The following is a 25,090-nucleotide window of genomic DNA, read 5'->3' as shown; positions in this document are numbered from 1 at the left end:
ACCACTTGCATCAAACTTGGAGTCTGACAAGTCAGAGTCCTATACAACGAAATTACGTGAAACGTCCGTGGAGTATTTTGCTTTGCACATTCGCTTTGGTCTCTCCCCAGATGTCGATGCCATTGTAGAGGTTGTTTGCTCTTCGCTACTCACACACGCGTAGGAAATCGAGGTCAAATCAACAAAGCTATGTAATTGTCCTTCTAGCAAAGAGAGTCGAACTAAAATGTAAGGGGCGAGTTTCGTTGCAGTTTACAGCTGATTATTGTCCTCTACCCCTGAATTTGGACAAAGTCGACATCAGCCCTGAAAGAGTTAATTGATTCCAGATGGTGTAAACTTCTGATGCCAGCTCCAGGTCTGCTGCCTGCCCTGAATAACATTTCTAAGAAAATATTTCGTAAGAATAGATCATTAGAAACAAGCAAAGGTCAAGTTCCCTTAACTCCTTAATGCAGAAATTGTTTCCATTGTTATTCTGTATTTCTTAGAACAGTTGTATTTGTTTTGACATTTCACTTTGTTTGATCTTCTTGCTTTAGCTGAATGCAATATTCAATGTATCAAATATTTTAATGATTAACCATTACATCTTGATGTAGAAACATTTTCCCATGTTCACTGTCTTTGGATACTTATACAGTGAGGTAGAAAGACGGGTATCACCTCCTGGTATTTCACATTAGTCGCATAAAAAACATTGTTTTGTTTTCGTGTAGGTTGATGTTTTAATTGAAACCAGATAACATAAAGATATTTTCCTTAATATGAACAGCAGTGTGTGAAATACTGTGTGCAATTAGTCTATAATTAATTTTATTCAGTGACACCATTTGCCAATTTAATTGATTTGATTATGCTGAAGAGTAAATCATACATCCATTAGCAAAAAAGCTGGGTTTATCTGTGTTTTAGTGCCAACAAGAATGATTTTCTTCCATATCTAAATTCTATATTTATTCTAGTAGCTTGGCAATGAATTTATTTTTTTCTGCTATTAACAGACTTCTACCCAAAGGAGTGTTGTTTCCTGAGTTTAGAGAGGAAAAGAAGATGTTGAGAAACTTAGACATTATCTAACCAAAGAAGTGTAATGGATGAATGGCCTTGTCTCCTGTATTAATTTTTCTCAGTTTCAAATAATTTCGATCAGCATACCGCACACAATGAATAAACCTGAATTTTCTGGAAAGCAATGGCTAGTAAACATACTGTAGATGAGTAAGGTGGAAACTGTGATTCAGCCCTTATGAGAACATCTAGATCTGATAATTATCTAATGTGTGACCTTCACTACACTATTATTGACTACAATAATAGTCTCTTCATGTCACCAAATGACTAATAATGATGTTGAAGCTGCCACACGCATGCAGTTTAGCATTCTATAAGTGTTGGTCAACACTACTATGAATTTTATTGTACTCTTTGGAACGTTTAGAATTAGTGCCTGAATTTGTCTTGAAAATCCTACAATAATAAGCATTTACTCCTACTGTAATTATAGCTTGGGTGATTCTAACAAGCATGTGTTGAGCTTACTTTTCAGATGAGAGAGAACACCACCTTCCAGGTAAACTAAAACGTACAGTATGTAGTAAGTGGTAGTTTAGAAGTTGAGAGAGTATACTGGTGACCCTCCATGGTGTTTATTGGTATGTATTGCAGTTCACGGGCTGTGGGAGGAATGGTCTCCATGGAGTTTGTGCTCTGTTACATGTGGGAGAGGGTCCAGAACAAGGACACGGACCTGCGTTGCTCCACAGCATGGAGGGAAGGCCTGCGAGGGCCCAGAGGTGCAAACTAAACTCTGCAATATCGCTGTGTGCCCTGGTTAGTACATTCACTCATCTACCTTTAACTTTTGATTTTTCTTTTTTCTTTGTCTGTCCCGTCCAAGATTTTGTATGTTTGTCTGTTACGTAGTAGAGGAGAAATTTTTATTTCAAATTCAGTATTTTTTTTCTAACAATGTTTTTTATATTTATACATGTCACAAATAACTGACTTATCACACTTATCTTTTGTCTCTGAAACACTTGTAGTTAAAAAGATGGCCTTTTAAATTGTATCAAAATTATATTTAAGTCAATTTTAGTACAATGAAATTTTAATCAATTTACTTATTTTAAATTGGAAAACTATTCATTTTAAAAGAACATTTATTTCCCCATCCTTTCTTCATATACAATTACACTAATTTGAGTTGACAATTAAACAAGTATAAAAGGTATGGCTCTGTCAAGTTTTTTTATTAAAGGCATCATTCAATGACAGACACAATTAGTTTAAAACACACACTGGGAAAAGTTAGTCCACGTACAGTACTTGTCAGCATTAGACTTAATCTAATGTTAACAGTGGTTATAAATTTTCTTTTTAATAATATAATGATATCATTTAAGAAATCAGTAATTGAACATGCTGTTGGAAAGACATCTCTCAGGGCTGCATAAGCCACCTAATCACCAGCCTGGGATGGGTTTTCTATTACACCAGTTGAATTCTGTTTCGCACTTTTCCCCTTAGACCACTTTAATAACAACATGTCTTGAAAGATTACTCAGGGCCTGCAAACTTCTGCACCGTACCAAGGACGCAATCCAACAAAGATTAAAGACACACCGTCTTCAAGCAAGTATTTCATGTCCTGGTTCATTTCAGCATGAACCTCTGCTATTTGTAGACAATGTTTCTTCATCTAGCTGTGATTGGCAGTGCACACTAAAGATGTTCACAGTTCAGTATTTCACAACTGAGATGTAAATTAACACCCCCAAATCTAAGATCAAGGTCCTTTCCCTTAGATAGGCTTTTTTGCAAGTTGGTGTTGGGAGATCTGCCCTAAGTGGAGGCATTTAAGTACCACATTAACAAAGAAGGATACAATGTGGTGTTGAGCCAAACAGAAGTGGTGAAGTGGGAGCAAAGTAAATGTATTATTCTTTACAATTTACTAGTCAATCTACATTTCTGTTCACATCTAGGAAAACAAGCCTTGAAATAGTGAATAAAGTAATGACATTGTGGGCATACAATAAAGTTCTTGCATATTGTTGGTGATTGAGAGGCCCAAAAATCTGTGAGGATTTCAAAACAAAGCTTTTAGTTTTTTCAGATGAAGATGAGACCAGCTGTGGTTCATTATGAGGGAAATTAAAAACACCCTGGAGGGAATATATCTTGAAGTTGACATTAGAACGCTTGGAAATTCACTGGATGAGCAGGAAACCATTGTGAAGAACAGGAAGTACCATTGGACCAACTGAGTTTGTTAACCATTGTAACCTCCACTGGGAAGAACAGACTGAAAAGTCATGAAGTGAGATTTTAGTTTGCTACCATTTTGCAGATCAGGGTCACACAGAACCTTTTTGGCATCTGTACAAATTTTTGCCTTATAATCATCAATCCTGGACATATGGGAGATAGTCTGGACAAACGTCAATATGTTTACTGCACACAGCTTTTATATAAAAGAACCTACATTACTTATAAATAAGTCTAATAGAGTATGTTAGTTTTAAAACCAACTCTTGGTCATGTTATTTGAAATCAACTATACCATGTACTTACCAAGTTATTAATTACCTGTAGTACCGGAGAAAAACATTTTTGACAAAATAATAACATTAATAAATACACTAAAAACCATTTAATATAATGTCAGCATCCAGTATAATTTTTCAATAAAAAAATAACATGTTGTTGGATATGTTAATACATCTGATAAAATTCAGTTCATCCATTGATTCCATTCATCCATGTTTCGCAACCCAAACATAAATGCATCCATCCATTTTATTTACATGCTTGACCGATTCAAGGTGAGGGCTCTTTTTACATAACAGTAATCATGTTAATGTTTAAGGTAACAAGTACTTTAATGTGAATAAAGAAAAACAGATTAGTGCTTGAGCCTTCCATCCTTAACGGCAAACCATGGCATGGTCTAAATCCACAACACCTCATAAGTGATCTGAGTGGCATTCTCCAAGTGCTTTGAGGAAGACTTTTGTCAGATATTTCTGTGAACAGTAGCATCAGCTTAAAGTGGCAGTTGATTAAAATATTCTGACAAAAGTAGATTGTTTGGGCGGCACGGTGGCGCAGTGGGTAGCGCTGCTGCCTCGCAGTTGGGAGATCTGGGGACCTGGGTTCGCTTCCCGGGTCCTCCCTGCGTGGAGTTTGCATGTTCTCCCCGTGTCTGCGTGGGTTTCCTCCGGGCGCTCCGGTTTCCTCCCACAGTCCAAAGACATGCAGGTTAGGTGGATTGGCGATTCTAAATTGGCCGTAGTGTGTGCTTGGTGTGTGGGTGTGTTTGTGTGTGTCCTGCGGTGGGTTGGCGCCCTGCCCAGGATTGTTTCCTGCCTTGTGCCCTGTGTTGGCTGGGATTGGCTCCAGCAGACCCCCGTGACCCTGTGTTCGGATTCAGCGGGTTGGAAAATGGATGGATGGAAGTAGATTGTTTTCTTTATTTTTGCTCTCCATTTTTCCTTGCATAACTTCTGTATGTACAGTTTGTCAATCTGTGTGTTTAATGAAAATGTTGCAATTTTGTCTTTCTGTCAAGCTAATGGGATGTAAGTGTGCTTCTGCATATCATTTTTGAAATCACCCACTCATGTTCCATGGACAACTAGTCTTTTGAGCTGGAGTACTTTGGTCCTTCTTAGCACTGTCTAATGACCCCAAGTTGGAATACTTGAATTAGTTGGATGGGTAGATGGATAGTGTGCTGTATCTTTTATTCATGCTGAAACTCCACTTCTTTCTTTGACCTGAATGCCTTACTCAATTAAAGTGCATGGTTCACCATTGCACTTTCTGCAATCACCATATGAAATAAGTGCCAAAGAGCCTAAATGGTATTGTATAATTTATGAGAATATCTGCAGGAATATGGCACTGACACGTCTACATCTTTAAACATTTCACTTCTTGAGGTGTTTCTGTTTAATATACAGTACTAGCTGAAATACTCGGCGTTGCCCAGGAGGAAAATAAAGTGTTTTTTTTTTTAATTGTTTGAGAAAAATGTAATAAAAAAAACACAACTTTAAAAATAAAAAATTAACAAACAATGAAGACTCAGTAATGTGCTTGTCGTGCAGTCTTGTATGTATGTTATCATCCAGTTGATGCTTGGAACTGGCCAATTCTATTTAATTTCAAAAGCAGCAGGGGTGCAGTGGTGCTCAAACATAAAGAATGCTGGCAGTCACCTCCAGTTCGCCCTCTGGTGGTCGTTCCGAGTGTCAACTGGATGATAACAAGATCACCCTCCACCCTACCTTGAAAGGGGAGGGTTAAGGATGATTTCACCCTACAGTATTTTTAGTTGACGAATGAGAAACATTTGTACCAAGTTTCATGAAAATTGCTCCAGCTGTTCGGAAGTGATGCTGGAACATACATACATACAGTACACACACACATACATTGACTTTTATATATTATATATAGATTAGGCAATGGCATCAAATGGTGCAGTATTGTATTTACAAGCAGTAACAAATTATTGCTTGCTGTTCACTTCCCAGGAGACATATTGAATAGTGACTAGAAGGTTTTGGAAAAGTTATTTCATTCTGTACTTCATTTCTTCTCCTTAAACTCTTAAGTGTGGTGTATACTCAAGGGTTTTCACCTTGATGAAAAGAATATAGGAAATTAGACGTGGACCACTCTTGGATTATTTGTCTTTCAAAAGATGTGCTGTCTTTGAGTTCAAAAATGTTGCTTTGAATGGAAAATTTTTATTCTTGCAGGAAGCAAAACAGCAGGCAAGTCAGCATGTTAAGTAATCTGACTTTTTTAAATGAACCATAAATATCCATTGACTGGTCTGTTCATTTCAGTGGTTCTGCTGAATCTACAGATGAATGCCATCCCATCAAGACTGGAAATATTCGTCATTGATTCACTGTCCCCTTCCTACATCCTATGCTGTCTCGAACTGACCTAGTTGTATTCCGAGATGAAGAAAATGTACAAAAGTGGCATCTACAGCTGGCAGGGTGTCCAACAGTGACTCTGCAGCAATGCAATAAAAGCACAAAGTCCCAGAAATGAACATTATTAAGTCAAAATGACTGACAAATTTAGATTTCAGACTGAAAGCATGGCTAGATCTTCAGCTTTTTTTTTGATTTTGCTTAAAAAGTTTTCAAAGTGGTCCACTTTTTCTTTATCTGTTTAAGGCTGTTGCTTTTCCGGTTTCCTTTTCAGCTCTGTGGTGTCCTATCATTTATTTGGGAGACAGTTATGCAGGCAGATGCTTATAAACACTGTCAGTGGGTGAATCAAGCTGTTGTGAAACCAGCATAGCTCTCCTGGTATTTTTGTCACCAAGTTGCTGATTCAGACTAGGTAAATCAGTGAAACATTTATTGATTTTTAATTTTTAATCTCAGTCTGCCAGCTGGTAGTGACAGTCTGATCACCTGTGTCTACGCTACACTTACAGTATATCCCTTAGTGGAGGAGGACATTTCAACTCCTTATTGCGCTTAGATTCAGGGCAGATAGTATAGAAGTGGGCCTAGTTAACTATGGTCAGTAAAAACAATAAATGGGTAACTGGAAAGAATGTGGAAGCTTGGAATGATGGCTAGTTCAGTGTGGGCCATGACATAGCTTTGAGAGACACCCTTTTCAAAGCCATTCTACTGCAACTGCCATTTTTAGCTCTCTCTTATGCTGTATAACCTGTTCTTGTGTGACTACTGAAACTTTACATTTTTCCCCCCCTTTAAGCCTTCGATCCTGATAATGAGAAACGTGACTAAATGCCCATCAGCACTTAATAGGAACATGCTTTGCTAATGTGAAATCCTGCTGCATTTTCAGCAGAAGGGCACATCATAGCACAAGTGGCTCTTCTCTTGGTCTGTGTGAGTAACCCCACTAGAGCTGAAAAAGCAGAGTGCCTGTGGGTATTTTGTGTGGGAGAGTTCTGAATGACAGCAAAAAGTGTTTACCGCAAAGGAGACAGTTAATTATACCTATGTGTCAAGGATGCACACATGCAAATACTTCTGGCTGCTCTTTTGTTGATAGTGCTCACAATGAAAGGTGCTATATCAAATAAAGATTGACAGAGGGCAAGTGACATTGAGTCTGTTTTTATTTATTTGTTTACATTCACTCTCGGCTCTTTTTGAGTGCTTTTGCATAAAACAGAATCCTATTTTGAAAGGAACAGAAGCAGGTCAACAGAAAACAAAGAGAAATATGTAGAAGCTGAATTTTCAGGTTTGCTGACACTGTGACCACATCTGTGCTCAGACAGGTTTTTAAAGGTCTGCAGGCACCTCTTTCCAATTATTGGATCATTCCTAGCAGTCCTCAGGTACTTTTAACAAATTCCCCAAGCTGTTAGTTAAGTTACGCAGTATATATCTGTAGCTTCCATTGCTATTGTTGGTGCCTGCGTTCCTGCCTGCCTGTACTGTTCTTCCCAAAGAGCCCTGTCATACACGATAAATTGGTTTTCTTTGTTGCATTCTCCAGTTAATGTTAATGATTCAACCTGACCTTGCTGGTAAACTCTGTCATTTAATTTTCATTTTTGGTTTTCATTCACGGTTGATCACTGACAGTCCCAAGACTCACTGGTAAAGGCTGATTATGATTAATTTTGAAAAATCTCTCCACTGACTGCTCTTTGCACCCTGTACAGATGAGCTGTTAAATGTTCTTCATTTTTCAGTTAAAAAAAAAACAAATAAGAAGTGCCATGATCATTTATTCTTCTTTGAATACCAACAAAGAGTTTAAATTTGCTTAAATTAATTTTTTGTGCTATCCTCAGTGCCACAGGAACAAGCAGCTTTTTATAGTACATGACATGTACACTGTATATAATTAACTTTATTATCCTAAGCATCTCTTTGTAATTTGAACTCTGATGCTGCGCAGATTTGTTCTTGCTTTTTCGAAGCAGTGCCACCCTGGCATAGCACTTTCCACAAGCTTGGGGCAGGGGTCAGAATGGCTTCATTTGCCTTACAGATGTGAATCTGGATGCTAGTGGACTTCCTAATGGAAACTTGAGCAGGATAATCTAAGAAGCTTCTCATCGTCGGGATTAACCAGTGCATATACAGTAAATGAGAAATACCAGTCCTTGGTATTGCATGATAGGAGCAGATGCTTGAATATTTCTGTTACATGTGTGGATCAATAGAAAGAAAGCACATAATACATCACTGACAGAAGATCTGCAACATCTGTGTTTTATGTATTTTCTGTTATGTTATCTTGTGAACATAAATAATGACAATTTTAATCAACTGCAATTACGTATTCTGTCTGTTTCTGTCAAGATGTTTCATGTTTTTTTTGTTTTGTTTTATATATTTAACTGTTATATGAAAATGTGTTAGTAATCAGTTTTTTTTTTCCTTTTTATTGTAAATATAAAGGCAAATTTTATTTGATTTTCAGTTTCAGCTAAGGAATCTTTTCACAGTAAGCAGTTAAAAGGTTAATAACGAAGTTAATGGTATATTATATAAACAATATTGTCTGTTGTAAATGTTTCTGATCTTACTTGAGACTTTTGCAGTTGCAAAGCAGTCTGTTTTACTCCTGAGGTAAGTAGCCATTTAAATGTCAGAGAGATTTATAGCTATAGCTGTGATGATGATCTAAAGGAGTAACATATCCCTGAATACCTTATACTCTGCTTTTTTAATATTATTATAGAAAATATAAAAATATATCCCTTGATCAAAGAAACAGTCCATATCTTTCTGTTTATAAGCTCCCACTCTGCAATAAAGCTACAGGGTTCAATTCTGTTAAGCGTCGTTTTTGAGAGTGATAAGTTACTCCCCCTTGTTAAAGTGGAAGCAGGGTTAATAGCCATAATTTAATAAATATTAGAATCAAGTTTTCATTATTTGCTTTGTAAATATGTCGGATCACACAAGTTTTCAAATTATTCTGGAATCCCACTCCAAGGCAAAGGTGCAAAATGGCTAAGGTCACATAAATAAAAAAGGAGAGTGACACTAATCTCTTCTATTTCTTTTTGGCATATGATCCTATTGTCAGTGAGACCTGGGTGGCTAATACGATCTTTAAAGAGGATTAAATGCTGCTTTTGCACAAATAAATTTTAACATGATGCCATGTCTGTCAGCTGTCTCTGCAAGGCACAGCTTGTTTTTGCAGCTCCATCACTCCAGAAAATCTCCTTGTGCAAAAAGTAACATTTTACCCAGCTGCATGTCTGTCCACAAGTCTTTCAGTGGGATTTTGTATGAATTTCCAAAAAAACGCACTTATTCTGTTTCAGTGGCACTCTTAGAGTTGTATAAAAATAGTAATCCATAAGTAGGTCAATTTTATGTCTCATGACTGTTTAGTTTTCTTTGCTTTTATGGCCATTGGAACCTTAATAGGCTAACACCCCTAAATCACAAGCAGTTAGTTTCTTAAGCTTTCTTAGTGCTTTGAGGAGCACCATACACCTCCAAAAGATATATGAGTAGTTCTACATTTTTAACAATGCTGCTGCTGTCGTCTCACACTCCTCTCACTACAATTCTCTTTTACACTCTCAGTCCTAGATTTCTGTTTCTGGCAGTTAAAGTTAGTAAATCTAATGAATAACAGTGCTGCCTCACAGTCCTAGAAACCCGAGTTTGAATTCCAGCCTAGTTACCATTTGTGTAGAGTTTGCATGCATAAGTTGTTTTCTGGGTCCTCTGATTTTTCTTCTACATCCCCAAAACAAGCAGGTTAGGTTACTGAAGCTCTGAATTGGCAATGCATGACTGAGTGTAGGTGTCAGGATGAGTTTGTCTTATGCAGGACTGGTGCCCTGTCCATGGCTCATCACTGACTTTGATAGACTCTGGGCTCTGTGACCCTAAACACGGCTTAGTGAGAGTGAAAATGGATGGATGGTCCCCCTTATGAAATGTGTCACCTTAAATGATTTAATAAATAACAAAGGGTGCACAACCTTTTCTAACCCCTTTACCTCATTACGCTGTAACTGGTATGGAGCTCCCCCAAACTCCAAACTCGGTAATGTTCAACACAGTCCTGGGTTCAAATAAGGGCACTTTATTGATCACCAATGCTTTTCCAAAGTGAACACCGCCTCATACACACAATCAATTGATTCTTTCTGGTGAGTCTCACCCACTGCCTCCCAACTCTGGTTCTTTGAGGTGAGGTGGTGCACCCCTTTTAAACAGGACCATGAATGCTTCCTGTACCAGGGTAAGTCCTATTGGAAGCAGGGAGGTCCTCCCCCGATGGCACCCTCTAACAGCACCCAGGGACCCCAACAGGGCTGCACACCCAGACTCCAACTCCCATGCATCCTTGAGGGTGTCCAAACTGGGATGCCTCGAGAGGACAACTGCCACCTGCCACAAGGGGGACGGAACTTCTCTAGGCCTCCGACATCTCTGGCACATCCCTTATATCCTTTTGGCTGGGAAAGAAGTCATTCTCTCATCCAGCCAGGATGACTTACAAAGTGCTATAAAGAAATTGACCCTCAGACTTCCATTAAATGGCTGGTTGGGAACAGACTGAAAAGTTCGCCATCTTTGCTATTCTTGCTGAGTGGAGAAAGCATCAAATCCAGATAGTCATCCAAGGACTTCCACAGACAGAATACTGTATAATAAAAGAAAAAAAAACACTTGGCCCAAAACAGTTCAATGACGAACACCCACCTCTGCTCTTTCTCAGACTCCCATTCAGATTCATTAAATTCACATTCATTGTAAGCAAAATATTGCAACATGGAAATTCACAATGAAGGCGGAAATCAATCATAAGGGTCACCCCTATACACTGAATACTCCCCAGTGTAAATAAACCCCAAGTTATTTTTAGACCTGTAGCAGCCCGCATCTGCAAGCCTTTTACCAAGGTGAAAACTCTAAAGGAGAGAGAAGTTTTCAACAACTGGTTCCCTTTTTAATTTTTTATTAATTCTGTTCTTGAGGTTTTGAGCTGCAGCTTATTCAGCCTCGTATGTCAATGGTTGTGAAGCATCTAATGAAATCTCCCCATGGTACCGAATAATGAGAAGTGATATCTATGCTAATTTATTGAACGCTGCAAAGCAGTGTTGCTTCAGAGTTTCAGAATGATTGCTCATAGTATTACAGTCAAAACCTTTGCAGTTCACAGAGCTTTAACAGAGAAGATTTGTGAATTTGTTCCTTATCTGCCAGCTGTAGAGACCCTGCGGGTGCATATAACAGTGAAGTCTTTTTTGTCGATATGCTGCATCCTTCTCTAAACTCTTGAGATTTGCAGTTAACTCAGTGTTCAGTGCTACCCACCCACTGTTATCCAGCCATGGTCCTTTGTTACTTTGAAGGTTTTACTACAGTCATTCATATCACTCATGAATGACTTAAAAAAATGAGATCTCAAACAAATAAACAGAAATTGGCCATTACTAAATGACAAAGGAAAGCTGCTCTTCCACACTGATATGAACTGTATTTCAGGAAAAATCATCTTAAATGCTTAGTTGTGCTACTCTCCAGAATTGTCACACGGGGCAAGGGCTTCTTACCACAGTCCCTCATTTCACAGATATTGAAGAAGCAGAGTTCTAACTCGGCCAGGGCTCCGATTTTCCCCTGCCTCCCTCCAGGATATGACTGCTGTATGATTACAGTTGCCAGGTAGCAGAGCCAGAAGGGTGCAGCAATAGGCGAAAATTGTCAAAAATGTGATAACAAGTTAAATGGTTCTGTCTTCATTTATTATTGACATCAGTCATTGTGAAAGAATGTAGTTCTGTTTTATTCAATGTTACATGTGAGTATGATATTTTAATATTAATACTTTCTTATATTAAATACTTTCAAAGGCATACTGAAGTCAAAATTAAGGCACTATATGACTCACATCTTAATTCGGTTTTGTAAGGCAATAATTCTAATTCTTTTGATAATATTTCAAATGAGCTCCTTTACAAAGTAAACCAATCATAATAATGCAAAAGCTAGTTAGATATGTTTTGAATGAGCTCTCGCCTGCTGATGACCACAAGCAGGTCACTTAGCCACGCTGTGCTCTTGTCTTAAGTGGCACTCAAGCAGTTTTGATGTATAGTTCAAGCCTGTTCTCTGAAAGTGCTTGGAAGATAAAAGGTTCACCAGTAATTGCTATTATTATTGATTGTCTAGTCATTCACTCTTCTTTTGGCACTACAAACCCATCAAAAGAACAAGACATCTGTCACTGAATGTAAGCATGAAGGTTCAAATTTCACAAGAGAGCATTGTTTGTGGATTGGCCATGCTGTGCCCTTGACTAATGGCAGGTTCCCTTGTGTGTGTGTTTTATGTGTTGACAGTGGAGGGGCAGTGGTTGGAGTGGGGTCCCTGGACTAGGTGTTCAGCGACCTGTTCGAATGGCACGCAGCAGCGCACACGGAGGTGCAATGTCTCTGTTCATGGCTGGACGGAATGCAAAGGTCCCCATGCGGAGACCCGGGAATGTGCTAGTGCAGCCTGCCCAGGTATGTAAGCCCCATGCTGTAAGGTGGAGCAGAAGGGAATCTCTGTGTCTCTTTGTGGGCCCACTTTGTCCTAGAAAGCACATAATATGGTTTATTCCAATCCAAATGAAACCTCTCAAGTGGCAGATAATATTCTTGATGCATACATTTAAAAATAGATGTTTGCCTGTTTGTTTAATGACTCTATCCTGCTGAGGGCTTTGTGCTTTTGCATTTGAAGGTGAACATTAAGCATTGGACACGCTGTATGTTAATGGTCATCAAAGTCTAATAATTTAGTCCTTTAATTTAAGATGATTTGTGTCAGTTCGATAGACACAAGCTTTATGTCTAGTCTATTATGACTAGATTATTTGCTTTTTTATTTATTTTCTTATCAGGAATAAGTGCTCAAACTACACTGTTCCTTAGGATAAGCACTCTGAAGCTTCTGTTTCCTTTTTAGCTATAACAGTAATTGTATTCTTTCTTCATGACGTGCCTGATTTAACTCCTCTGAAAAGGTGCTGTTTCATATTTAGTATAAGGACCTAAACTATTACTCGAGGGTAAAAAATGTCTCATTTGCATTCATAAGGAATGCAGAGTGAAGCATTAATGACACTCCTGCAGATCATTAGCAGTGAAACCATAAAAGGCATTCACTGTACTTGTGTGTGCTGTCCACAAACGAGCTTTCACTTCACATTGCTCTACACATTCATTGGTCAAACCATAGAATTTGCCTGCCAGGTGGTATTGTCTCTGCTAGTAAACTGGGATTATTTCCATGGCATTTGGAGTAGTGTAGTGATGTTCTTCAATGCATATTTTTAATTTATTTTGGCTCCTGTATTGTTTCACTGTCAAAAGGGAGTTTGGCACTATTTTAAAACCCTAAAAGGGAAAACAGGAACAGAAGAAGCTTTCATGATTTCAGATTTTCTTGTAATGTTATAAACCACAAACTAAGTTAGCCCTTTGCCTTTTCTTGGTTTGAATTGCATTCATGGATCAGACTTTCCCTTTCTGTTGCTTATAACAACTGTACTTTCATACTCACTTAATATGAAGTACTAGTGTAACAGGTGAAGTCCACAGAAGACACCTAGAGTTCTGCCCCTCCACATGGCATAGCCACTTCCTGGCATTTTAAACGTTTCATGTTATAACTCAGTATGACTGTGCAAGATCAGTGTCATTAACAAAAAAAGACACCTAAGTGGGGTCTCCTTTTATCATTAAACTGTTGTTTTCCAATAACACGTTGCCGGCTTTCCAGTTCTATTGAAATAGCACTGAACAGAGGTAACTGTTATATTTTACAGAGAAACTGAAGCATGTGGGTGCATTTCCAAGGGATACTTTGAAAAACCATAACAGAACCAGTGCTTAATAAATGCAACACAAAAAATGCATAAAGCATGGGATATAGCATAGTCTTACAGCAATACCTAAAATCATTTGGCTAAAATCTGTATGGAGATCCACCATTAGCAATTTAAAAAAAAAAAATTTATTAATGTAGCAGCATAATGAAAATACTGGACGTCTGTTGAACATCTGTTTCACACGCCCCGCACAACATCCCTTCATGCCCTGGTTGTTTGAATAAGCACACTGAACATTCAAGTATTCTGTATTTATTTATGTCTGTAATTATTCACAGAGGATAATGACATGTTTAGAGATTTGACAGAATGCGAGCAGGTTTAATCTACTCTCAGACAAAACCAGGTACCATTTGTGAGTGGCAGACTTCAGATAGTGACAGAAAATCATTTTGAACACTTTAACCTTATCTATTTATTTGAACTATTAGATAAATAATGATAAAGATTAAATATATAAACCATTGTTTTAGTTGCCATTGTGAAAATGTCTTTGTTTTAATTCTAATTTCACAGTTCATTGATGCATGGAGCTCTTTTTACTTTATCCTAGTGTTTTTACCGATGTTTTCTATTTTTAGAGCACTATATAAAATATTTCATTTTAAGCTGTTAAACATTAACAAGATTAGTCATGTAAATTTATTTAGTTTCCTTTTTTAGACAAGTAGAGAGAGAACTCTTCGATGTTTGCAAGTTTGCTTATCCTTTTTGTCAGATGGGCTCATGGTAACATTTATTAGAACCAGTGTTCATAACCCAAAATATTTTTCTATTTGTTTCTTGAACATACAGGAACACTTTAAAGAAATGTAGCTTTTTTCACCAAAGTCAGTTGAATGCCAGAATTCACTTAATCTACCTCATAAACACACCCTTCTCTTTTCTATGAATCGTCTAAATTGAGTGTTGACTCATTTTTTCCTCACAAACTAATTTGGCATTTGAAAAGTAATTCAGATTTTTTGTTTTTATATTTTTTTAAATTAACAATACAGTATGTCAATATTCTATTTCTAATGCGGTCATATTATTTGGAAGTGAGAAACATGTTGAGTATTATTGTAAGAGTGTGCTTCATATTTCCTGGTTTGAGTATCAGTACAGGTAGTAAAAAGGTGCTGGTTTGTGCCATTTTGTGCAAATGTGGGAGAAGTTGCACACAGAGAATTTAATACATGTTCTCTTTGTACCTGTATGTTTTCTCTGGTTTTCCTCTCACATCATCAAAGGTGATGATTGACAATTCTAAATTTCCCAACATGCTTGAGTGTTGATCTTAGATTGTGCCCCGTGATGATCTATTGCCATGTCTAGGGCTGATTCCGGCCTTGTACCCAGTGCTGCTTTAAAGTGCCATGGCCCTCGGCTGGACCAAAGCAGATTCAATAAAGGATAAATGGAGTAATTTTCTACAGCTTTTAATGCTTTGCACTCAAAAATGTATTGAAGGGAGACAAACTCTGCATTTTTACTATTTATAAATTATATATATTTTTTTGATATTGATAAATCTCTCTATTATAATAAAAATCCTTGGATTAGATGTGACTTTTTCAGAGAGATGCTTTCACCTCCCGCAAGACGAGACTTTGTGCCAAGAGATTTAACCACTGGGCTGGAAATAAAAGACAAAGAGTAGATGACAAAGTAGAACGTCATAAAGAATTCAAAAACGTTGGCGCGATACACATGCAGAGCAGGTTAGAGATAATGAAAGTACTAAAATTCGGAAGTCTCAAAAAATGATAGTAAAGATCGCATTAGAGCAAACAAACGGAAATTATTACTCTGTGAAATAATGGAACAGCGAAAAGAGATCAAATGTATTGTTCGGATTTAAACTAAGTCGGAGACTTGTAGATCGTCTAATTCGTGTTGTCATCAGGGAAAAGTAGTGTTTCTTCCCAATGAAGAGGCATATCTGCGAGAATTAAAAGATTTGTTGTTTGGTGAAAGTGAAATCCACATACACGAGCAGCAGAGATGCGAAGTGGCTGGCGCGTAGTGCAGGCCGGGGGAGTCAGCGAGTGGAGCGAGCAGGGGGCAAAGCCCCCTAGTAAAATTAGTTATTAATTATTAAAGTTTAATTTTCTGAAATCTTTAATTACTGGCAAAATCACAATTTGTTTTAGGGAGCATTTAACAAAACAAACCAAGGAAAATTCTTACAATGTTACTGTGTATTTTATATTTTACATGTCTCCTTTTGCATGATATAATTAGTGTCTAATAAATTGCACTTTTATACAATTCCAGGTTTTGCCCCTAAGAAATTCTTTTCTTTGTGGCATGTTTTTGCTGTTCTGTACTTTAACCCAGAATAAAAGAAAAAGCAGGCAAAGGCACACCTTTCACCAAGTATCCACACCTCTCTCAGAAAAGATACAAAGCTCTTTTCATTGTGCTTTATGTAAGATCTTTGTATCTTTCATCTTAAATGCTAAAAAGTCAGAAGCATGTTCTAGAGCACAGAAAAGCCCTACTGTCTTTATAATCTGGCACACTAGAGAAAATCAGCCATATACTCACACATAGCACATCACCATGCAGCTTGCAGCATTATTTGCTAGGATGTGCTGTTAATAACAAAAACCTGGAAACCTCGAAACTCTGCTTTCTGGTATCCAGTATGTTAGTTGTGTTGCTAGACACATTCCTGAAATCTGCCATTAGAACCAATTATCTTGCTCTTGTTAAGACTTTTATGATTTAAATATTACAGATGAAATTTTATATGGTTCATAACCTGAAAGTAGCAGTCCACAGGCTGTACCAATGGTTGTTGTGACCCAAGAAACCTTTTCATAAAACAAAATGAATAATTCAGGATTTGTGTCCATCAGATCAAAGTAAGAAATGCTTTCCAAGATATCCATGCATATAAATGAGTACCAACTTGTTATTTTTTCTCTGTTTAAATCCACTGGAAATGCACACAGAATGTTTGCTTATGTAACAGTAGGTGGGCCTGGGAGAGAGCTGGGCTCACCCCAGGGGTTAGTATGAGATTTTGTTTAGTAATGATCAGAAAGCAAAAGGTCAGTTTTCAAAGCGTAGATTAGTAAGATGCGCTGCTGTTCATGTCTGTTGGGAGGATTGCACATGGAGCTGGAAGTAGAGCTGTTGTTTTCAGCACATCTTTTACCTCAGCATCTTTCTTTTTTTTTTCCTCCCTCTCTTCTTTATTTTTCCCTTTCTCATTCTTAAAAGCTGAAGGTAAATGGGGTCCCTGGAACCATTGGAGCCTGTGCTCTAAGACCTGCGATAAAGGGTGGCAGCGACGATTTCGCATGTGCCAAGGCACTGGAGTTCAGGGGTACCCCTGCGAGGGCTCTGGAGAAGAAGTACGCAACTGTAATGACAAAAAGTGCCCAGGTGCGTCTGCCACCTGAATGTTTCTCTCTGTCTGTCTGAATGCAATGCCACATGAAGGTGTATGAAACAGTTTTGTGCAAGCAAAAATGTCCTAATACAATCTTAACACAGAAAGGTTTAATTTGAAGTTCAAATTTACACCTACAGAGTACAATGAAGTTCTTACTTATGTGAATATGAATTTTGTGTTGTAATTTTAGAAATTATTTTGCGATTGTGCTCAGTATGAAAGGCGCTTTATAAGATAATGATTACATAACTGACTGCAGAAAACAAGTTCATAAGGGTTCCAGTTCTTATTTATGCCACTTCACTGCAATCTACTGAACTGATTTTGGATTATTCAATTTGTGCATCTTAACTGTTTAGGGGGATCAGTTTTGATGGAGAGAATGTTGATTTAATTTAATTATTTTTTCAAAGCAAAATTCAAGCCATTAATACTCCAGGAGCTGCTACTTAATGTCATGTCAGCTTACTAGAACACCAAAAACTAAACACGAGAAACCATAACAATCAAGAAATGAAGTATCATATCCGGTTTCCAATAATGTAACGTTTAGCCCTCTCACCCACAAGTATTCTCTCCTTTCACCTAATCTTAAAGCAGCACCAAGCAAAAACTCAAGCATGTAACAGACTCATTATTTTATACTGAAAAAATAAGGCACCCTTCTTTTCAAAGACCAACCTCCATATTCAAAAATTAAAACTCTCAGAAGTTAAAAGGAAAAGTACGCAGTTAACAGGATTTAAGAGAAGAATGCAACCAACATAATGAAAACAGTGACACTTAAATAACTGCCACCTCAATTCCTTCATATGACACATTTCTTACTATAAGGTGTACCTAGCCTGTCCATATGGAAGATGGGGCATTTAACAATGAAGCTAAGCAGTATGCACACATTTAAAACAATTTCTACACATTTCAAGCACAATTCAATAGTGAACTTTCTGCCAGCATGGGTTTCTTTGTTCTTATTTCACTAACAGGAAAGGCTGTGTGTTTATTTAATTCTAAAATGAAGGTACAAATTAGCGTAAAGATAACAATTAAAAGCTTAATATTATTATCACTTAATATTTATTTGAATGCATTTTCTTGAGGTTCCTAGACATGTTCTTTATAGGATCTTCATCATAATCTACATAATTATAACATTACTTAACTTTTTAATTGTTTAATTTAAAATAGTCTGATTCTTAATCAGTGGTGCCTCTGTATTAAGGGCAAGTGGGCACTGCCTCCTGATCTTAACAGAAGACTTTGCAGTGGTTCAATGATTACACCAATAGTAAACTCACCTCAATAATCAAATGTTTTGTTAAAATTGTTATAGCAAATAACTGGGTTGTCATATTTAAATTTTTGCAAATTTCCTTGATATGTTCAATGGAATTTCTAATCTAGAGCAATATTTGTTTTTAGAGAATGTGAAATTGTCTTTGCACCTGGCACCGTTAGCATGTTTCTGGACCCTGCAGTGTTCTAGGCCTATGTTTGCTTGGGTTTGCACATGTGTAGCCTGAACCTTTCAGTTCCACCTTGGGGTTTTTTTTTCACAATTTTAAGGGTGTGTGAACTTATATATTTCATTATTTTAGAGTAGCTGTCATTATTGTCATGAATCATGTCAATTATGTATGTACAGTATGAGTTAGTACTTTGTCTATTGAACAAAAAAAGTAAATGTATGAATAATCTTTTGCATTTCTGATTTTGGTTCTTGGTGTTGATGTCTTTTAATATGTTCCTTTGGTGGTTGCACTGTATGACAATATGTTGACAGATCTTCATTTTGTGTAATTATTTTTTACATTATTGGGCTGACATTTTAACATGACTGGCAGATTAACATATTGTGAAACATTGTATCTCTCTCGTCCTTGCTCACAAGAAGATTACTGGATATCATCTTATTTCTTGGCCACCCTCCAATGCCGCTGCTGATCTTCTACAGGTACTTCCACACGGCTCCAATGATCCTTTCTCTGCTGCATCCCATGAGCACATTCATGCCAACTCCGTCTCACATTGCTCACTTGGGGTCAGAGGCAATGCCATTTGCACTCACTTCCCCAACTTTGTGAGCTGATCCAAGCCTGGATCCTTTTACAAGAAAGCTGGCAGTCACATACCAAAGCTAAGTGATTTTAACAAATAAGTCTTGAGTAAGTCTCATAAGTTCTGCTCTTTACACACTTGATCATATCTTTCTCTCTGACACTGACTCCCTCACTCACATTCACACACATACCCTCCATCTGCACGACTTTCAGAATGACTCTGCCCCTTCTGATAGCACCTTTCCTTCAGATGGTCAATCCATGTGGCAATAATGCCACTGTTCCTTGTTTAAGGTTTATATCTGAGGAACATTTTAAGAACACTTAATCTTTTTTATGAAGCAGATGTCTCTATACTCTGTCCTAATCAATACCTTTAAAATGATATTTTAATTACCAATAAAGGGTACTCAAACCATTAGATGACTTTACTTTTCATCATATACCAATAGGAAGTCTTAATGTATCATTTGGGATTGTTCAGCATTGACTAATGTAAAATAAATTTATAAAGATAAAATTAAAAGTAATTTTTAAGGACTCATCTTTCTTAAGAACAAAAACAGAAAATGACTGAATCTCTAAAGAGTGTACCTTTTTGCTACAACACACATAAACAGGCTCCAATACAATTAATACTACTCAGCAGACATTTTGAATGGAATCCAGATGTGCTACTGCTTCATTTTAGTTTAGGTTATATACTTTTTCTTTAGGAAAGTGTGGCTCCTAACAAAAATGTATCTGTGATCACAGTGCAACATTTAGTACACATATGGGATCCAGTAATTGAAAGCAAAAATAAAGAGAAGTGGAAAATTTCCAAGGCACTAAAAATATCCTCAGAGTCCAGTGTTGCTCATTATAAAGAAATGAAGACAATGCCCTTGTTCCCTGGCCTCAATGCAGTTTACATTCAGAAACAACCACTCCATGGAAGTTGCAGTCATGTCTGCTCAGCCCACGTACATATCCAGTGCAGCAGACTACAGGCATTGCAGTTGGACTCCTGCCACATCCTTTGAATTATGGCCTTTTTCCTCAACTGGGATCAGTATGGTAAGGCAAACAATCATTCACATTCTGCTCAGCATTGATCTAAAACTCCTACAAGGTACAGTGATTAATTCTGCATTCTTATTAATAACAACTAACCCACAGGGACAAAACAACAATGGCATAGCAATCAAGTCTGCCGAAGGCACAGCACTTCCTAACAGCACATACCATTTTTAAGGCATAGGCCAAGAGGCTGTAGAAGTGATAACTAAATGACCATACATCAATTAATTTTCTCAACTCATATCCAGGCTATGGAGGGCCAAAGTATATCATGATAGGTTGAAATCACCAGGACAGGACAACACTTTATCATAGGGTACGATCACATACACCAATACTTACTCTCACCAGGCCATTTTAAAGTTGACAAGAAAACCTAACCTGATATCCTACACATTTAAAAGCATAACTCTACATATGCTTGTCACAAATAAAAGCAGAAGCCAGTGACAATGAGGGCAGTCTCCTGTGTCAGACAGGATAATGTAGAATAAGAAGTCCATCACATCCAGGTGTCTGGGAGAGAAGGGTATCTGGCCTATTGGAACAATAAAGGAATTATATCTTCTATCTGTTTCTTTCTGGCACAGCATGGTAACATACTCGAGTGGTTAATGCCGTTGCCTCAGAGATCTGGAGTCCTAAATGGTTTTCCTTTTACAAACCTAAAGATGTTCATGTTTGATTAATTGATGTATCATGTTTGATAAATTTTAAATTGACTCTTGTGTGGGTATGCTTATGTGAGTGGGCACTGCAATGGACTGGCTCCCATCCAGCACCATTTCCTACTTTGCACCCAGGACTGCTAAGACAAGCTGTTTGGATTAGACTACATGGGTTTTAAAATGTAATGTTATAGCTTTTTTTAACTTTCAGTTTAGTACATTGGAATTACAATTTGTAAAGAAATTAGGAAAAAAACTCAGAAAGTGAATATTTTTATAGGAACGGTGCATTGCATCTTTCATAGTGAGCACTGGCACAAAGCTGTTAAGAAATTAATTAAAAAATTCCCTACACATTGCAAATGTAGATTAAATGAATACTGCTGCATGCTTAACTAGTATAATATATTTGAAAAGTATGTCTGTGAAACTCTAATAAAACATGTTTTTAAATAAAAAACCTGATAAAATTTAATTTTACACTGAAAATTTATTTGGAGGAGTTTTTAATTCCTTTCCTCTAATCTTCAGGAATAAAGTCAGTTCATATGTACTGTGTATACTAATATATATGTCTTGCATTTCATAGTATTTTATTATTTTCCATTGTTTATTTATTGAGAAATGTATTATCGATATTATGATGCAGTGAAATCAGCAATAGTTTTCGACAGGTGTTTCTTTTTTGCTTGGAGAGTTTTCTGTAGACAAATGAGTTATGTAGGATTGCATGCCTTGCTGCCCTTTGCAGTTTTCCCAGTCCCCAGCAACTGGGGACAGTGTCCAGATTGATAGTGTCACATCTGGTAGATTAATAGCATTCACTCAGTGTATGAGATAATTAGCCTGCAAAGCTGAGTCAGTCCAAGTCAGACAGATGTTCCTGTATAAATAGAGAAAAGAGGTGGAAACGAAGCTGTGTCTTAGAAGTTGTTGAATGTCAGTCCTTCATTAATGGCTATTTCTTATTATCAATTTAACATCTGTAGCATCTGTGTCTGAGTATTCCAATTTGCCCCCCCAATTCTGACTCCATTTTTTATAGAAGGTTGCCCTCGGTGTAACCTTCATCAAAATCACCAGCATGTTACATTTGCACAACCCATCTGTTTGACTGTCTGCACCTGTTAGAGTTGGATAAGACATGTCACATCTCTAATTATTAGGAGCTGATCTTCATTACATGCTCTTTCTTTTAAAGGTTTATTTGCAGTCAAGTATGCCTTTGCTGTTTATTCTTATTGGCTAGTGTTTTCACATTGTTCTGTGAATCCTGGTTGGCTCAGTCACTGTCACTGTTTCCTGACACATCACTAATTAATAAACCTAATGGTTTCAATTTTCACTCATAAAATTCTTTGTGAGTAAATGGATGCATGTGATTTACACCCTGAACAGCAGAATGATGCCATTATAAAGTGTGTTTAACTATGATAAATATTAGTGGTGTGTCAGGAAAGAGCTGCAAAGATTGTATGTTTGATATTTGTGAATCCATTTGATAGTTTTATATTAGCCAGTAGTAGGTTTCAAGAGTCTTAGTTATGTCTCTGGATTACTATGACTTCAGGTCTTCATTGTAACTCCAAAACTATTCTAGGTAGAAATCGTTAGCATGTGCAGGAATCTAAACCTATATTACAAAATTATTAAAGGAATGGAAACAAAGAATGCTAATAAAAGTGGTAGAAGAAAACGGGTGTGGTTAATACCTAAATGAGGTGAGTTTCCCATTTCAAATGTATATTTGGAACATAGAAGGAATTTGTTTAACTTGAAGAAGAATAGAAAAAGACTGAGGTACATTAGCACTTACCAAAATATAAAAGTCAATGAATAAAAATATTACATAAAAAATAAGTGACACTGACTTATAAAAAAACAAAAAAGGAAAAGTATGTTTTAGGCTTTACTGAGACCAGCCAATTTAGGGTTACCAATCAGTCTAAAGTGTAGATTTCTGGATGTAGGAAAAAAGTGGAGTACCCAGAGAAACAGCCATAACAATTTTTCCATTACTAATCCACCAAAACACAGTAAAAGAGAATTTTACAAGCCTTAGATATAAAAGTTGAAATGAAGAAATAATTGAAAATGAGAAGCAAATGGCAAATGATCAAAATAATTATTTTATCCAGCAATTTATTGAAGAAAAAAAATAAATGTCAGACACAAGTAAAAACAAACTATAGGTTTTTGAAGTTAAGAGTCAGATAAACTTCATATTCTCAAAATGTAGAAGACTAACACACTCTTGGGCCAGTTGGAAATTTACTAGAAATGTTGAGCTAAATGAAAAACATTATTTAAAAACCTTATTATGCATATTATATCAGTCACTTCAGATGGGAGAAGTATTTATTCAGTGGAAAGTTGCAAATGTGACTCCAAACTAGAAAATGAGAGACTAATGGATCCTAGTAATCAAGGAACAAGATGTTTTACATTAGTCACATGCAAAGGTATGGAAACCATAATTAATCAGAAATAAATGAGAAGACTATTTTGTATGAAAAAGACATACTAAATAAGTTAGCATTGGATTATGAGAGAAAGTTCCTGCCAAACTAATCTGCTAGCTGTTTTTAAAAGTGGGACTGGAAGAGTAGAATCAACAATTTACAAAGTTTTCAAAAAGACTTTAAAACAATTCCACACCAAATATTAATTTTGAAGCTGCTAAAAATTAGCATCAAATGTATCTTATAAAACTGCATTTTACCTTAATTGACCAGAAGCAAACAATATACATAAGAGGAAAATGATCCTGAAGGGATGAGGTAATAAGTACAGTTCCCTCAGGGGCCTGTTCTTGGTCTAGAACTTCTTCTTCTTCTATCCTCATCTTTTCCCACTTCAATGTGGGGTTGATGTGCTTGATCAATTTTCGCCTGCACCTCTCCTCTGTCAACCCCTTTTCCTTCAGACTTTCTTTTACTTTATTCATCCACCTTCGCTTTAGCCTCCCTCACTTTTTTTTTCCACTGTACTTCCATTCTCATCACTGTTTTGCCTATGTATTCATTGTCTCTCCTCATCATGTGTTTATACCACCTGAACATACTTTCCTGTAATTTCTTAGATACCATTTCCACTTTTGTTGTACCTGTGACTGTCTCACTTCCAACATTTAGTATCTCCATTCTTACCTATAACTTACCCTCATTTTTACCCTCCCCCATCTTGTTCTTCTGCTTCTTCTGGACTAACATCTTTAGCCAAGCCTGCCGTTACTCACTTCCCACTGAGTTCAGGCCATGTCCCTGTATGTTGCCTATGGGGTACACCCTAGTGTTTTCTGAAGCTGAATATATTGATTCTATCATTAGAGTTTTGGCTAAGTTTTAAAATCTGATGCCTGTCCTGACACTGACACTCTCTGTTTATCCAGGCTTGGGACGGGCACCAAGTTAGGCTGGTTTGCCCACTTGGTGACTAGATTGTTACATTGCTTTTTCTTATTTGTATTAATGACATAATTACTTGTATAGTTAATAACCTTGTCAAATGTGACAATAAAATTAAATACTGGAGGGACAGCATATACCGAAGAAGCAGCAAAATCAATTAAAATACATGGACAATGTTCAAAACCTTCTGATCATTTTGGAAAATGCAGTTTAATGTAAAAAAGTGCAAAGTGTTGCGTGTAAACAAAGTAACTGTTAATTTTAAATACAACATGGTAGGGACTGTCTTACAGAAAGCAACCTCTAAAAAGAATTCAGGGGTTTACATTGATGGAATATTTACATCATGTGGGCAATGAGCAAAAGCAATTAAAAAGGTAAACAAAATATTAGTTTATATTGTGAAAACCTTTGAATATTGAAACAAAGGGTGTTAAGTTCAGATTGTATAATGCACTACTAGTAAGGCTGCTTTTGGTGTTCTGGCCATCATGCTGAAAAACAAATATAGCAAAACTAGAAATTGAGATAAGTGTGTCTTTGAATTAAAGGCCATGTCCTGTTCTGACCAGAAGAGGCTGCACGGAGACCTAATTCAGGTATCAGTTTTCGTAA

General features: G+C 37.0%; 1 protein-coding gene across 11 annotated transcripts in view; it reads left to right on the top strand.

Annotated features, from left to right (window-relative positions):
* The window catches only part of adgrb2 (adhesion G protein-coupled receptor B2), a 1,003,794-nt gene that overhangs the window by 479,021 nt on the left and 499,683 nt on the right, over nucleotides 1-25,090 (top strand). For 6 of the 11 annotated variants that reach the window (XM_051919045.1, XM_028818906.2, XM_028818903.2 and 3 more), the window contains exons 5-7: nucleotides 1,669-1,833; nucleotides 12,353-12,517; nucleotides 17,101-17,265. The exons of 1 other annotated variant lie outside the window; for it this stretch is intronic. In XM_051919045.1, the coding sequence (XP_051775005.1) occupies nucleotides 1,669-1,833; nucleotides 12,353-12,517; nucleotides 17,101-17,265 (495 nt within the window). The remainder of the gene's footprint in view (nucleotides 1-1,668; nucleotides 1,834-12,352; nucleotides 12,518-17,100; nucleotides 17,266-25,090) is intronic. 4 more of the 11 variants (XM_051919049.1, XM_051919050.1, XM_051919052.1 and 1 more) reach the window with 4 other exon arrangements.

Source organism: Erpetoichthys calabaricus, chromosome 14 (assembly GCF_900747795.2).
Source record: "Erpetoichthys calabaricus chromosome 14, fErpCal1.3, whole genome shotgun sequence".
Lineage (NCBI taxonomy): Eukaryota > Metazoa > Chordata > Cladistia > Polypteriformes > Polypteridae > Erpetoichthys > Erpetoichthys calabaricus.
This window is presented reverse-complemented; position numbering and strand designations above follow the sequence as displayed.